Genomic DNA, 16,714 nt, shown 5'->3' with positions numbered 1-16,714 from the left:
TGCAATCCCTCTACCCGCTACAAAGGCAGGAGCCTTACTATCACACGTAACAGGCTTCAGCTCAGGCCCTCAGAGGACTACTCTATTTAAAATTGAACACTAACAGAAAAAAGAAGAAGAAATTCAACCAGGCATTAGGGTTGAAAGACATCCAGGCTGGCTGTTTTGTTACTCTGCATGAAATACACAGTATTTGAGATCTCAAAAAGATATCATTTTTACCATTAGCATTGGAGAAAAAAAAAAAAAAAAAAAGAAAGAAAAACCCACAAACTACTACTCCAATATAATTCTGCTTTTTCCACCTTTTTGCCAAACATTATATGCTACAGTGCTGGCTGTGCTCTTCCAGGGAACTCTGCTATATGTCTAACAACCAACAGCTGAGATGCTTAACATCTCACCTGTTCCAGATGCAGAAAAGAAAAAAAAGGCACAAAATGGACTTCTGCTGGAAAATTCCAGCTCAGTACAGATATCTCTCTCCCCAGAAGCAGGGCAGAAGGCAGGCAGCCCAGGGAGATCTTCCCTGGGGCCCTTCCTGCTCCACCCCCCCCCCCCCCACCCGCTCCCCAAGAGGGATGCAGGTGCTTCTCTTTTTATAGGGATCCCAGGTCAGCAGTGCAGATGTACAGTGCTAATACTGAGGATGCTGACTCATGTCCAAGGAGACTAGCAGGTCTGGTGGGGGTATACAGAGCCCATCCTGGGCAAAACAACCATCGAGGTAAGACCACCATGAAGAGATCATTTATAGAAAGCCGTTAAGTAATCCACAGTTGAACAACAGCAATGCGTAGGTGCCTACTATTGTGGTTTATCCACTGCATTGCTGATATTGATCCTCCTTATAGAGTTCGCTGATTGATGGTTAATTACACACTGCTTATAAGTCAATACATCACTTCAATCCTGATTTGGTTGGAGCTGCCTGAAGCGAGCAGCTTCCCTGCAGCACAGTTCCTGCATGCAAAGCTGCTGGCAGCCAGATGGCCCCCAGCCTGCACCCTGCAACCGCTGATGGCTCCCTGGGCCCCACTTGGGCTCCTTGCACAAGGATGCTTAGACTGATCAAGTTTTTAAGGATCCTAGTGCTCTCTGGATAGGCAGCACAAGCAAAGACGACAGCAGCCCTATCTCCCCTCACCTTGGACACAACATATGTGGTGTGTGTGTGTGACAGAGAGATCAGTGTGCCCAGTGGCTGCAAACACACCGGACAAATAAATATTTCTGCAGCTGCTACAGGGTTAGGTACTATAAATGGCGGGGCTCCAGTAAGCCCCACAGCAGCCCTCCAGCAGCAGCTGACATTCAGCTCTCAGCGGTCTCCTCAGGGAAGATAGCCTGCAGCACGTTGTCGCAGCCCAGGCCAGTGGGGCACAGCATGACGTGAGGGCTACCAACATCCCTGCTGACAGCCCCACCTGTGCTGAGCGCCACGTGACCACCGCTCCCTGAACACCCTTCTGGCAGTCACTGCACGTCTTGAGAGCAACGCGTGACTCATCACAGGCCAGGCACTGCATCCAGTGCTGCTAGTCTCGAGGCTGCCTGGGCACATCGAGGGAGGTGATCTGCTCCTCTGTGTTGGTGAGGCCAAATCTGGACTCCAGCTGTGGAGTCCCCCATATGAGAGAGACATAGTCCTGTTGGAGTGCATCCAGAGGAGGGCCACAAAAATGCTCCAAGGGATGGAACCCCCTCATCTACAAGGACAGGCTGAGAGAGCTGGGGCCATACAGCCTGGAGAAAAGAAGGCTCCAGGGAGACCTGAAAGCGGCCTTTCAGTATCTAAATGGGGCTGTAAGAAAGAAGGGGACAGACTCTTTAGCAGAGTCTATTGTGACAGGACAAGGGGATAGGACAAACAAAAAGAGGGGAGATATAGATTGGATATAATGAAGAAGATTTTTACAATAAGGGTGGTGAGGCACTGTTTCTCCGACTGCCCAGAGAGCTGGTGGATGCCACACCCCTGGAGACACTCAAGGTCAGGCCAGACTGGGCTTCGAGCACCCTGAATTAGCTGTGGGTGTCCCTGTTCACTGCAAGGGAATTGGGCTAGATGGCCACTAAGGGTCTCTTCCAACTGAAACGATTCTATGTAAGTTAAGCATAACCAAAGTGTTGTTTCACAGTTTCTTTATGCAAATGCAGGTCAGCAGTGAGAGTTACTCCAGAGCTTTAGTGAAAACATAACCCCTAACAGGCAGGGAAGGTCCTGCCATAACTGCTTGCCTACCTCCCACTCCAGTTCTAAACAAAGATATGGTGCTTGAGAGCCATCAGGGGCTACATAATGGTTCAAGTTTTCCTTCTGTGCTATATCTCACTTTGTAGCAACCTTCAGAACTAGGGACCATCATTATAGGCACTTGGATGCCAAGAGGGGAGGAGAAGATGTGCACTGGCAGGAAAACTGCTTCTTTCTTCAGTCTGCACTATGCTAAGTTAAAGGCATTGATGCCTGAAAAAGAGCAGATGGCTTCCCAGTGTGATCTGAAGTGTTCATAAGGAATAGGCAGTGGGAGAAAGTAGGCTCCATGATGCAATAGTTTTTGGGGGTCTGAGCAGAGAAAGCAGCAGGAAAAAGAAGGAATCAGAAAATAGCCTTCCTTTCTTAGCTTGCCTCAACAGGCTGGAAGTTTTGTCTCTTACCAATTAATGGCATGGGAGCTCAGAGACCAATCAGAATCCACATCCAAGACATCCCCACTGACTGAGAAGTTCAAACTGAAGTACTGGCCTCTCGACAAGAAACTGAACCCTAGTCCCACATTTGGAGAGAAGAGCAAGGCTATGCGCAAGCGACCCCAATTCGTTACCTTTACCATTCTGACCACCTTATTCTCCATTTGCCCTTTTCCAAAGTACTCAGCAATCTACCCCTAAGCTTCTCATACCCTGAACATATCCCCACAGCGGCCCTGCTGGCCAATGATTACCTGTATAATTATCCCCAAGGAGAGAAAAACTCCGGTTAAACACACCTCTGCTCCACAGTTGATGACGCACCCACAAAACACCAGGCAAGGACACATACTGAGATTTGGATCAGATCCCTTCAAGGTCAGCACAACGTTCTTCTGCCTCAAACAGAAGCAAACGTCACTCACTTCCTTCATCACTTCCCAACAGTGCCTTCTCTACCCTCTTCACTGCTTTTATCTCATATTCCAGAGTGTCCGGCTTACTCACAGCTCCAGCATTCGAGGGCAAAAAGACACTTTGGGATTGACAGCCAGTGACGTGACAGCATTGACAGCAAGTACAATCTCATGGCAGGTAGACAGAACTAATTAATTGCGTGAGTGGGCAAACCTGTGAGAGCCGTCTGGAGCAGCTGAACCACAGAGGGCTGGAGCAATACAGCCTTGCCAGTAGACCTGATACAATACATCCACCAGACCTGAATAGACTAGGGGTGTCTCTTGATCATGAGGCACCTGGAAGGCAGCTGGTGCTGTTTTCCAGAGGACTTTCCAACAGGAAATTCCACCATGTGATTTTTCTTTAGGCTACACAAAGTCACTCCATGGCCCCTCCTTACCGTCCCTCTCTAGTTTTCTGCAGACTGATTTAAGCTAGCATAAGTAAATTGAACTTGCAGTATCCCATGGAAATCCCCTCCACGTTTGTCATGTTTGGTGTTCCTCAATTCCGGCCTTAAACTATCTCAAATGCTGGAAAGGGCTGGGTGAGTTTGTAATTATGAATAATAACTAGTCTTTTACCCAAGCATACCAACTATCAAAATTCACAGGCTGGGGCAGGAAGGTAGGACACCTTGCCTGTTCTGCAGCTGAATTCCTTCAGCATACTTGCTATCACAGGCTGTTACTGCTCAACAAAGGGCAAAAAGAAGAGGTTAAGGGAAACTCCCCCATCCGTCAGATTCCCCAGCAAACTTCAGAGAGCAAGCTGGTCAGAGCAGACAGCAAGGCAGAGGACAGCAGACCCAGCTGGAGGGTAGAAGGAGGATACAGGGTGGTGGAGCAGGCGTGCTGCTAACAGGTTTATTCCGCTGGCAGGGATTCCCTTAAGCGGCAGACGGGTGAGCTCTGCAGACCAGCGAGCTCAATCTGCGCTAAGCAGATTAGTTCCTTACCGGTGAAAGGTTCTGGGCAGCAGCAGAGAGTTGCTCACCATGTGATACGAGGGGGCTGTCATTACGTTTCATAGATATGATATAATTATATGTTCCCTGGAGGGTACTTCTAATTGAATTATAGGGTGTCTCACAAGTATTCTGGGCAGTGGTTCGAGGAAGCTCTCACTGCCCAGAACAAGATTGAGATACCCTTTAATTCCATTAGATGCACCCTCCAGGGAGTGGGCTGCTATACCATGCAGCAATTCACTTAAAAACCTTCTCCCTCCCCAAACAACATTGGAAGGGAGGTGTCTTTAGCAAAAGTTTTATTGTTGCTATGTATTTTTTTCCTTGGGACACTTCTGCAGACTTGCCACTACATCAAACTCCCTGCCCTGCATCTCAAGGGAGAAATACCCCATTGAGGGCAGTCATGGCTCATTTCCAGGATGGGTAGTGACCCTTTCTGGGTCAACTCCCAGCACAAGGCTCAGCAGATACAGTGCTGCACAAGGCATCAATGCCAGGGTAGATGTACAAGGGAGGTCTCAGCATCTTTAGGAAAGCTGAGGACCCCGCGAGGAGGAGTCCTCAAAGACAGCAGGGACTATTGGACACACAGCCTACCTGTCTACACAACACAAGGAGCTGCAAGCAACTGTCACAGTGACTCAGAAGCAGTGGTGCAGTCCTGGAACAGGGTCATCCCCCAACCTCTCCTCTGGGTGCTGTGCATCAGGGAAACTGCTTCTCTTCTACTCCAAGACCTCTGCCTACAACTTACTGACAGCCAGCAGAGATGTCACATCTGCAATGCCTTTTTTTGCTGCTCTGTACCATACAAAGGATGGGATAATCAGGCCCCTGAGCCTATTATTTTTTCCATCACCTCAAGGGAAAGCCAGCACCAGCTGCCCACCACAAGATGGAATGACCTACTGAAGCTGTCACCAGCTTTGACTCCTACAGACTGTGCTCACTCCTCTGTCTAGCACCGCTCCACTTGTCAGGCCGCAAAAAGAGCAAGGAAGATAGTTATGCCAAGGACTTGCTAATTATAGAAAATGAAGACGTCCCTGCAGGAAAGGCACCAGAGTCAGTGCCGAGATAAGGCATGCAGCTGCTGACGCTGCCATGGTGCCAAGCAGCAGGCGGGAATCTGACATGCTGCACCATCCTGCATGCAGCCCTGCTCTGCAGCGTCCAGCCCATCCAGCCCTAGAAGCCTGGCTGCCAGGCAGGCAGTTATTGCTCATATGTAGCCCATTTGCTGCATTTCTGCATTATTCAGAGCTCTGCCCACCTCTGGTGGTGTCAGCTAATAGGACACATCTGTGAAAACCTGCCAAATCACACATTTTCCCTCCACAACCACACTACAGAAAAAGTACTACGAGCTATCAAAAGTAACCACAGTCAACCCAAAAATACTTTGGGCATCTTCAAGAAGTACTTCTGTATCTTAGATGCAGACAGCTGTGTGCTTATTTACTCCTGCAGAGTCAGTACACTGCTCCTGGTATATTCTTCCTCACCAGCACTGTAGGCCAGTTATCTTTACTAAAGAAGAAAGAGATAGAAGCACGAAGCCAACACGATCAAGCAGATGAAATAAAGGAGAGACTAACTCAGGAGTGAAGACAGAAACAGCAAAGATAACAGGAGCAGAATTTCTGCATTAAATATTGATGGCTTTATTGCGTTAGGATAAAAGCTGAGCAGCACGGTGCTCAGGTGGTAGCTTTTATGAAGGTACAACTGGTTGCCTTGCTTATCTCATGGAAAGAAACACAGAGGCACAAAAGGTAATTCCTCATACTTTTCACTTTAACAACACACCTTTACATGGAGCACTAAAGAGGTACAGCAGTAGGCAAACCACTTGGACACGCTCAACACATCAGAGCTGCAAAGGCAGCCACCCCTGGAAGCTCTGTTTGGTGAGATGAACAATAAAGAGACAAAAATAAACAAACAAGCAAAAAAAACCACTGAACTCTAAGAGCTAGAGGAAATCTTCCACGGCCTAACAGAAAAACCAGGAGATCAGAGCAACGGCTCTTATTCATGTGAGATGCAGCACCAAGCCCCAGGCTCCTTGAATAACCAGAAGAGCTCAACACCACCACTTGGGAGGCGCAAGCAGGTGGAAAGGACAGCCATCGCTCCCAGTTAGCTGGTGTGCATCTACTCCTGAGAGCAGCACAGTCCACTCAAAAGGCCCCATGCTGGGAGCACCAGTGCCTGCTCAGCAGCAGAGCTGGCTCCAGGTGAAAAGCTAGCAGCACTAAATGCTGGCATCCAGGCATAGGCCTGAGGGCCTCATCTGTCAGCGGTCCATCTGCCAGGACAGCTGTAAGCACGTACCAGTCCAGATTCCTCCCAGCTTTAAATCTGCTGTTTTCACTGAAGCTAAACAGAGGGTGAACTTGGTTCACAGTGCTCACAACAGCTAGAGCAGCAAGTTCTTTTACCATCATCGTTTATTCTGACATGAGGTAAATAAGAAACAAGCCATGTTGCTAGCAACAGACAAGTTCCCTTTTATTTGAAAAAGCTGCCCCCTCTTTCACAGAATCACAGAATGGCCAGGGTTGGAAGGAACCTCAGGGATCATGAATCTCCAACCCCCCTGCCACATGTAGGGCCATCAACCTCCACATTTAATACTAGACCAGGCTGTCCAGGGCCCCGTCCAATCTGGCCTTGAACACCTCTATGGACAGGGCCAGCTGCTTCTATTCAGACACAAGAGAAATGTGCTGAAGGACCACTTGTCAAGGATACTCTAGATTCTGCCTCCTTATCTCCTATAGAAAAGGATAAGCCCATATTTTACTTGGAAACTTTGTTCATACTCTGATCTAACTGTTAAAAGTTAGAGAGGCGTTGAAGTGATTCTGTAATTAATGATCCCACTGTAGATTTAAAACAAAACAAACAAAAAACACACAAAAAACCCATACCTGTACTGAGCGATATAAAGTCTGCCAAGCCTTGCCCTAGCATCTGCTCTCAGCCCTGAGGCAGCACTACTCAAACTGTGCCTTATCCTCCTTTTTGTAAGTGGGCAAAAAAATGTGATTTGTGCTCTGCAATCCCACATGTAAAATGCACATCTATTGGCCACTCATCCAAAGGTGATTTCTGCAGAACTGCATGACTCAGGAGGAGGCAAAACTCTACTCAACACACAGTAAGCTTGTTTCTGTCTTGGATCAGTTCTGCTTGGATTGTTTTTAAATCCAGAATTTGGCTGTGTTGTTTGGCACAAGGAATTTCCCTGTGTTTGCTCTAAACTCTGAACATCACTACTCTCCCTGATACCTCAGAGCTGCCCCTCTCAGGGCCTCTTATCTTAGGAACCCATCAGGCTCACAGGGACTTGTCTGGAGCATCCACCAACTTGGAAAAGCCACTCCCTAGTCCATGCTTCTCTTTTAGCTGAGGTCCCAGACCCCCTTGTTTAACACTGTTACATTAATCCATACAAATGGCTCCTTTGATAGGCAAGAAGTCACAGACCCTGAGACAGCATGGCATTTGTCCTTCTTCATGAATGGATGGCATGTCCATTCGACACCTGCCAACAAGGCTATCTGGGAAGGGAAAGGTCAGCTCAGGGTTTCTCTTCTTCCCAGAATGGTGTCACTGTCTCACATTTCTGCAGAATGACTTCACAAACACTCCAGGAGCAGTCCCTTGACACCTTACACTAATCCCTGCAGGTCACACCACTTAGACCTCATGGCAGGACTAATGCAGATGCTCACAGCAGGTACGTGTATAAATGACTTCAGTTAGATCAGAAACTGCTACTTTTAGAAACTCTAACATAATAATTTCACTGCAAGAAATAAATACAATAGCCTTTCACTACCAGCAACATAATGGGGAAGCCACTAGAGTAGTTTGGGGATTTTTTTGTTTGCTTGGGGTTTTGTTTTGTTTGTTCGTTTGTTTCTTTACTGGGACCATATGCAACGCTGTCAGTTTAAGTGACCAAATTGGGGTGGACAAGGAACATGTTGCCTGTAGCAAGTAAAAGTTCAGATGTACAGGTGAGATAACTAGCCACGAGAAACAAAGTTACCCTTCTCTTTCCCTTTCAGGAAGTCATTAAATGAGGCCACACTGCGACTTCGGAGCTTCTCTGACTGTTTCTTGCAAGACCATTATCTCTTCTTAAAGACAGCTGTCACTGCTTTTCATTAATCTGGATTAAAATAGGAATCAAGAACTTCCAATTTCTGTGAAAATGTAGGAAGAGAAAGCCAGAAGGAGCTCATCCTCTGATGGAAACAGACTGAAGAAGAGTCTGGAGGATTCGTTAGAAGATAAATCTCAAGAGAGTTGAAATGGGAAGGAACAGCGTCCTTAGAGAAGGGAACTATCAGATTCATACAGCAAATTCTCATTTCCTAAATTCCCACTGCTGTCTTAATTTGTTGAGAGCTGTCCTACTTCAAGTCCAGAGTATTAGGAGCAGCACTGAGTACACGAGAGCTGCTGGACAAGAGTTCAGACTAGATTATCACAATCATTTCATCATGACCTAGGTCATTAATTTGAGTCACTACAGCTGACACAGATAAACCAAGGGCTTCAGATTCCCATATACCTCCATACCATATACAAAATTCAATTTAGGAAAATGAGCACCCAAAATTGCAGTTACTGTTGACAGCCTGGGGGGAAGATGGACTGTACCAGTCTGCTTCCTGATAGCTGGGGAGAGGTCAGTGAATTTGCATAAATTCACTGTGGTTTTCAGTGACACGAAATTACAAGCTTAGTGTATGCAGGCCCTTCTCTGCATAGAGCATAGGCCAGCAGTTCAGGGAATCAGTTTTATTCCTGCCTCTGCCTTTGCTGGATAATCCAGAGGGAAGAGAAATGACTTTCTCTGCTTTGTTCCCCCAGCTACAAAATGGAAATAACAACCCTTGATCTCCTTTGCAAAATGCCTTTACATCTACTGAGGAAGCACCATGCAAAAGAGATAAGTGTTGTTAATAGCATTCTCCTCAAAATGCCACAACCATGACTGTGTAGGTGATCAGATTAACAAATTAAGTTGACAGTTTCTTCAAGCACCAAGGGGCAGGAAAGAAGGAAGGATAATTAATTGCACCCAACCTCAGTATGACATCCTTCACACAGAAAACTGCTATTCACCTTTCCCTACTATTATCTCCACCAGATCCATGGAGGGAAGCTAACATCCACCACATCAAGGCTATGAGCAAGAGGTGATGGCCTAGGCAGCCCTGAGTCCAAGCATGGCTGGACAGGAGAGGGAAAGGAGGCAAAGGAGTGACTACAGACCTTCCCACCAAACATGGTGGCACAGCATGGAGAACAGAAGGCAGCAGCAGCACATGGTGGCTGCTTGGGGCAGTTATTAGCCACCATTCCTAGGACACAGTACAACCTGAAACAGGTCCGTCTCTAGCACAGCTCTGGCTCTCATGTATATAAACACAAACACACCCCATGAACGCCCCTGCTAGCAAATGCCTCCAAATAGGAGGAAGTGCATGTGGTTTTCCATTGCCTCCTGCTCTGGGAGAGGTCTGGAGGACCACCAAGCTGAGAATGCACTCAGAGGCGGCCCAAGGCTTACTGGGAGGAAGCAGGCAAGGAAAGGATATGTATAAACTCACAACTTCATCTCCAAATCATAAAGGCCAAAATCAAACAAAATTTCACTGGCTATCAGGATGTCCTAAGTGCATTTATCTCTAGCACTATCTGCCTTTTATTAATGTAAGTTCTGCCTAATACATAAATGACACATAAATGACTGTACCAAAGACCAGCCATGCTGACTTTGCAGATTGACTTCACAAGACATTTAATACCAATTCAACCACAGTATCTCCTGCACAACTTGAGCCACAGGCAACACTCAGAGCAAACTGCCTCAGGGCTGATGGCTACACTTCCACTAGACTACAAATCCTACACATAATTAAGCAACCAGTAACATGGGCAAGCAACAAAGAAGATCTCTTGGTCTAAACCTTAACTGCAGCAAATGACATGGCCATGGCAGAATTTGCCTTCCAGCTGGCATATCAGCTCCTGGTAACTTGTGCATTTTCTGAAAATTTCTAAAGCAAGACATAAATAATTTTTCACATGAATTTAAACAGTTTTAAACAGAGGAACCAATTCAAAGCAATAAAACTTAACTTTAATTTTCTTTCCTTACTTGCTTGGAGTTCCCTTTATTATGCAGAAAGAAAATCCTTTAAAATCCAATTCACTTTTTGCTGCTGGCTTTTAATCTTTGATTTCCGTATTGCTTGGACATGATAAAGCAGCATGGTCAATCACCTTTCTACATTTTCACACATCCAAGAACCCAACTTGCTTCCACACAATATTATTTAATAGAAAAAATGTTTGACCACCTTGTAAAAAAATCTAAGTTTTGGGCTTGCTTCCTCTTTTTAGTCAAAAAGTAAACTAAGAGTGTCCTCCAGCTGATTAGGTCATATCTGAGCCTCACTGGAACACGAATTCAGAAATCACAAGTGTAATGAAAAAGCAGCAGCAGCAGAATCAAGCGTTTGAAACTTGATCAATTCTCCTCTTGCCAGATGACAGAATTCAAGACCTTATGGTTTGATTTATAGCTATCCAACATCCATACGCATTCATACGCACACACTGCATGTTTCAGTAATGATGGCATTGTTCTGAATCTCCTCATCTCAGCACAGTTTCTCTGTGCTCCCACCCAAATGTAAGTAAGGAAACTTTGACCTTGTTAATCTAGAAAGAATCACAGAGGCAGAAAGCAAGAGCCGGCGGCAGGATCCATTTCCCTCTTATCTGTAATTCATACAGCTAATCAACTTCTTTCAGTCCCACATACCTCAGGGAAAGCCTCTTAAGGACAAGTCCAGTAATAGTTAACTTTACGTGACAGACTTAAGGGAAGACCCCTTCTCCACTTCATTTTAAGGGAGAGCGCTCACTGTAGCCACCACTTGCCCTCCGGATTTGGTAAGCGGTGGTCCTCCAAAAGTTTGATCTCAAAGATGCTGTGTAATCCAGTGTCCCTCAGATTAATTTAGGCATTGCTACACTTAAGGAGGCTGACCTAAAATCTACTTACAGATAGCCTGCTACTGCAGAATACAATCTGAGGGTTCTTATTTCCCATCAGAGAATGAGCTAAGTACAAACTGCAGCTTTTGTCCTCTTCTGGCATATGCCAATGAGCATTTCTTTTTGGCAGTAGCATACATGCATAGCCACAGTAAAACTCAACACTATCTTAGATGTTTGCATGAGGCTCCAATTCACATGCTTCCTTCTTGAGCCAAAAAGCTTTTGTGACTTCCATGAGGAAGGTTCAAGTTTCACCTTTCCTAAGTAAGGGTCTGACCAGCAGGCTGAAGTGGGAAGCACAAAATCTTTTGTTGCCTTCAGGCTACGCATCCTTAGCACTGCACACTGAGCACTGTTTCCCTTCTATTTCTTCTCTCTTACCCAGGGTTTTGTGGACCCCCAGTTTCCCCTTCAGCACATAGGGACACCTCATGGTAGATTCCCCTCAGTGGCAAGACATTTAAGAGGCAGGCTTTAAAGCATCCAGCCAGGCAGAACTCCAGCTGTTTGGTGACCCAGTGTTTTCATACAGCCTTGTACTGCACAATGCAGTCACCAGACACTTGAACTTCATCCTCTGAACCTGCAAAATTTCCCCAAACACCCAATGCACCTGTCCTTCTGAACTAGGGATGACCCAAACTAGATAGCATTTGCTGGAAAAGTAGCATTGTAGCTGCCTGCACAGCAACAAAGAACTGGAAACGTACAGCACCTGACTTGTGTTCATTGAGCTTAAGTCCAAAGGGTGATTATCAAAACTACCCTCCCGTGTTTCCAGTCCAAAACTCCATTCCCAGAAGACCTAAACAGTTAAAATGAAACCTGACAATGAATAAAGGCAGCTTGCTGGCCTACATGGTTAGGCTGACAAGACTCATCTCCTTGTTTATTAGTTTGATTTAATTACAGAATCATAGAATGGCCTGGGTTGAAAGGGACCATAATGATCATCTAGTTTCAACCCCCCCTCTGTGGGTAGGGTCTCCAACCACATAGAAGTTAAAACTAATGTAACTTGAAAATAAATTTCTCTCCATTAGCCCCATATCCCCTGTGGATTGGAAACTGTTCCCAGCAGCCTTCTGACACAGAAGTGAAAGACGCATTGTGTATTAGGTAGGGACATTGTTTTGACCACACAAAGGTCCAACCTGTGCTCCGGGGCATCTTCTCTGGGCTACAAATTAAGCACCCAGAGCACATCTGTTTTCTGGACTACCTTCCTCATCATTAGTCTGTTCTACAGGAATGTACGTGGTCCTGCCGAATGTAATTTGTTTTAATGCAAGGGAGCAACTATGTGGGTATGCTCTGACTTTTCTAAGACAAACAGAAGTTTTCTATCAGCAGGAAGGCAAATGGAGCACTTGGGCTTATTCTCTGGTACCCCAAATATATTAGCCTCTCACTGACGGCCCTTAAAGCCCTTCTTCTTCAAGATCTGGGTGAAGCGTGGTAGTACATATTACACTGTAGATAGTCTCACAGAAGACTGCATCCACGCAGTCGACATTCTTCCTTGCTTTTCCAGGAGAAATTATCTTGAGGGACAATTTAGGAGAGTAACTTGCCTGGCCCATCTCCGAGAAAAGGCCAGATTCACAGCTGATCCTTCCCCTTATCTGCTTGTGGTTGAATTCAGCCAACCAGGAACTTCTGTTCTTTTAATAGGGAAGAACATGTGCTTACAATCAAGCATGAGGACATTAATGTACATTAGCTGGATTAAGTGATTTAGCAGGCTAAGGCAGAAGGTGCTTTTGAATTAGGGCATCCCTATTCCACAGCATTTAATACACATTAACATCCTTTCGGATACTGTACAGGGAGACTGGGTACAAAGATTTCCTTTCTCTGATGCCAGTTGCAAGTCTGTACAATTCTTTTGATGGCTCAAGTGATTAGGCGTTAACAAGAGCAACCTAGGCACTTAACACTAGGGAGTTTTAGCACCAGGTTCACACCCCCTCCCTCTCCCAGCTCAGCTAAGGTATTTTTCTCATTCCCCACTAATGTTAACAGCAGGTACTTAAAGCAATTAGCCATTATCGCCTCTCTGGTCTTTATTACTTCCTAGCTTCGTATCAGCTACTTTGTACGCAATGAAAGAGCTGAATTAACAGGACTGGTGCAGACTATTTTGCTTCCTTTCTTAATTCTGTATGAAAACACTGGGTCATAGAGCCACGTGGACAGGATGTGAGTGCAGTGCTTTAGTCCATTACTGCCAATTGCCATGGTATTTTACGAGGAGAAAAACCACAGGTAGCAAAAAAACAGATATAGGGAGATCATAGAGAAGGTGACATAGGGAATACAGGTAGACCAAGGGGACATAAATACTGTAAGAGTTGCACAAGTCCAGCAGAACAGCTTGCAGCTGTGGCTATGCTTTGAATTAGCTGCCACATAGACCTGCAAGTTGCACAGGAAGCCTAAGGACGCAGGTATGATGTGTTGTTCATTTGAGAATAAAGCCCCATATCTACTGAGTAGCTCTTGATTGCGTGGGAATAACCGTTGTAAAATTTTCATGTGGGGATATCAAGAATTTTTTCTACCCTCTTTGTTTACTTTTTTTTTTTTTTTTTTTTCCAAAAGGAGGCTTTCCCATATTTGCCCATCCAGTTAAAAGCTTCCCCCTTTCCTCTACCTCAACTCACCATTAACCCATAGCATGAGTATAGGACCTCATAAAATGAAATGTTTTCCCCCTGTCCCCTGCAGTATTTCTAAGCCTCACTTTGTTATTCCCAAGAGGGAAGGGACAAAAGATTTTGAGATCTTACATCCTGCTGTCGGTTCTTGCCTGAAAGAGGTAAGCAGGGAAATTGAAGAAAAGCTGAAGAAAGGAGCCTGTCCCTTGTCAGCATTCACCTGTAATGGGGGCAAAGTGTGAGGTTAAACACCAAAACTAGACTGAGGATCAAGAATGAATAGGGTACTTACACAGTTTCATCATTCTTGAACTCCAACTCCCCATAAGTGTCTTCAAAGTCTTCTCCACCTCCTTTTGCTGTCCCTTCTACTGTCCTAAATGGCACTATGACCGTACCCCGAGCACCTGATGTCCTTAGAACTTTGACTTCCATCACACCAATGCTCTCACTGACATGTATAACATCACACTCAAATGTGAAGATGCCAGCATGGTCATCATCCAAGATAGTCACTGTGGCCACACAAGGAGAAGCCAGTATGGCCTTTGGGTATGGGGAGTTACCGAGCTCTGGAGGTTCTTCACTATCCACCACGCGGAGGTTACTGAGCCGCACAAAGAAATGTTCATCCTCCTCAAAGATGTCATCATCAATAATTCCCACTGCAAAGTCCTTCTGGGTCTCCCCTGATTTCAAGACAACAGTCCCCTCTGTGAACTCATAGTCAGCACCAGCATTGGCAGAGCCATCCTCGGTTTTGTAGTCTACATAGATGGTCTTGGACACATCCCCTCCTTTCCGAACCACAGTCAGGAGAACGGCACCACAGTTCTCAAGACACTGATAGGAACACGGGTCAAAATAAATTTTGGAGATGAATTCCTCAGGCTCATCCGGCCGCACCTCATGCAAGCTGGTGCTCTTCTTGGCTTGCTCAGCTGCATGCTTCTTCAGAATATTGCCAGCCCCTGTCATCATTCTGGTAGCCTGAATGCGATAAAAGGCTCTGCTCTTCTGCTGATGTGACAAGGCATAGTAGTTAGCCATTTCTACCAGCTGGTCCAAATCCTTTTCTGGGTGTTTTTGCTTCAGATCCTTAAGGATCCGGATCATCTCTTTGCGAGATTCATCTACCTCTTTCCCCTCCACAGTCACTAAATTTCCATCCAGAAAGTGGGAGTTCATCATCTTGCCATCCATCTCAATTCCCTTAGGGTGATCACCTTCTGATTCTATGATGATGCCCCTGTGCTTGTCAGTACGGTACTTTTTGTGCATATACTTATAGAAAAGCAGGCGTCTATCTGCTATCCAAGCCAGAAGAACACAAAGTGGAAAGAAGAAAAGTGTGAGCAGACCTTCCCAGACCTGAACCACACCTGGAGAGAAGACAGCAAGGATCATGTACAACCAGATGTAAGCAAAGATGCTCCATGCAGCTGTGACAAAGAAAACTCTCAGGTGTTTTATCTTTCTGGTTTCCCCATCAGGGATCACGTAGACACAGATGGCAATGATGATAAACATATTGAAGGCAGCACTGCCAACAATTGTAGATGGCCCCAGGTCTCCAGCTATGAATCCATGCCCACACACTTCTATCAGAGACAGAAGGATCTCAGGAGCAGAGGAGCCCAGAGCCATGAGGGTCAAGTTGGAAACAGTTTCATTCCAAATCCGAATGGTTGTTGTTGTGGTCTCTCCATTGGGTTTCTTAATCGTGATTTCTTTTTCTTGTGATGTAATGACCTCTATAGATGCCATGAATCGATCTGCAATGATGGAGACTCCAAGGAACATGTAGATCAGTGCTACAAAGTATACAATAACACGGGCAATTTTGTCCCCAAGGGATGGATTTTCTGGGTACCATATTGGCAGGATAACACCTTCCTTGCAGTCAAAAGATCCTGAACACGAGCTGTTTTGTACTGAACTGGTTGAGTCTCCCGTCAGGCCAGCATCCACCTGCAAACCATGCAAAAACAGCACAAAAGTAACCAGCCCAAAATGGAGGAAGGCCGAGGTGAGAGGCTGCAAGCTTAACCACGCCATACACAAGATGCAACTTCCACTGTGTAGATCCAAAAGGGCCGAGAACCTGAAACAAACAAAACAGAGAGGGGGGAGGGAAGCATGAGAGAAAAGGAAGATGTAACATTTATCCAAATGCACTTCAGTATCTCACCATGGAAGAGTACTGGTAGAGATGCAAAGGTTGTCTCTCTCTGTCACTTTGAAGAAGACATTTAGCAGGGACTATAACAAACTGCAGCATTTACATGCCCAGCAGATGAGGATGAATTGCTAGAAAACTAGCTGAGAGGAAAACTATGCAACAGCCCACAATTGACCTGCAGCATATGCCATAGGAATACTGCTAGCTCAGCTGTCACTCTCCTAATGATGCCACCATGTTCCCCGGAATGCTGTGTTTAAGCTCAACACAAGAAACCTAATCTGAAGGCAACCCTGTCTCATTTTCAAGGGGATAAGACAAGTCAAGGAATCACTGGAACGAAAGGAACATAATTTAAGGCCAGTGAGCAATCTCCAAATTAAGTCCATTTGCAGGACATAATTAAGTTATGGAGTACTTTAGTGGCCAAACATCCCCCTGGCCAGTACCTCCTGATAGGCTGCAGAATATTCAGAATGGTTCCAGGGCTCCCCTAAGCTTCTGAAGCACAGGGCCCCCACATCAGGAGATAAAGATGTCAGCAGGAAAATAGGGCAGAAGACTACTGTGCTTGGCAAATGCTCTGAAGGCCATTTTTCACTAACTTTGCCACTGTGATCTGGAGGATCACATTTTACATCAGTAATCCCA

General features: G+C 45.7%; 1 protein-coding gene across 4 annotated transcripts in view; it reads right to left on the bottom strand.

Moving 5' to 3' along the window:
* Nucleotides 1-15,939, bottom strand: part of SLC8A3 (solute carrier family 8 member A3) — a gene marked incomplete at both ends in the record, with an annotated part of 79,933 nt that extends 63,994 nt beyond the window's left edge. For all 4 annotated transcript variants that reach the window (XM_079536883.1, XM_079536885.1, XM_079536884.1 and 1 more), the window contains one exon: nt 14,174-15,939. In XM_079536883.1, coding sequence (XP_079393009.1) covers nt 14,174-15,939 — 1,766 coding nt within the window. The remainder of the gene's footprint in view (nt 1-14,173) is intronic.
* Nucleotides 15,940-16,714: the final 775 nt, after the last annotated feature.

The sequence above is a fragment of the Tetrao urogallus genome, assembly GCF_951394365.1.
Source record: "Tetrao urogallus genome assembly, chromosome: 6".
NCBI lineage: Eukaryota > Metazoa > Chordata > Aves > Galliformes > Phasianidae > Tetrao > Tetrao urogallus.
This window is presented reverse-complemented; position numbering and strand designations above follow the sequence as displayed.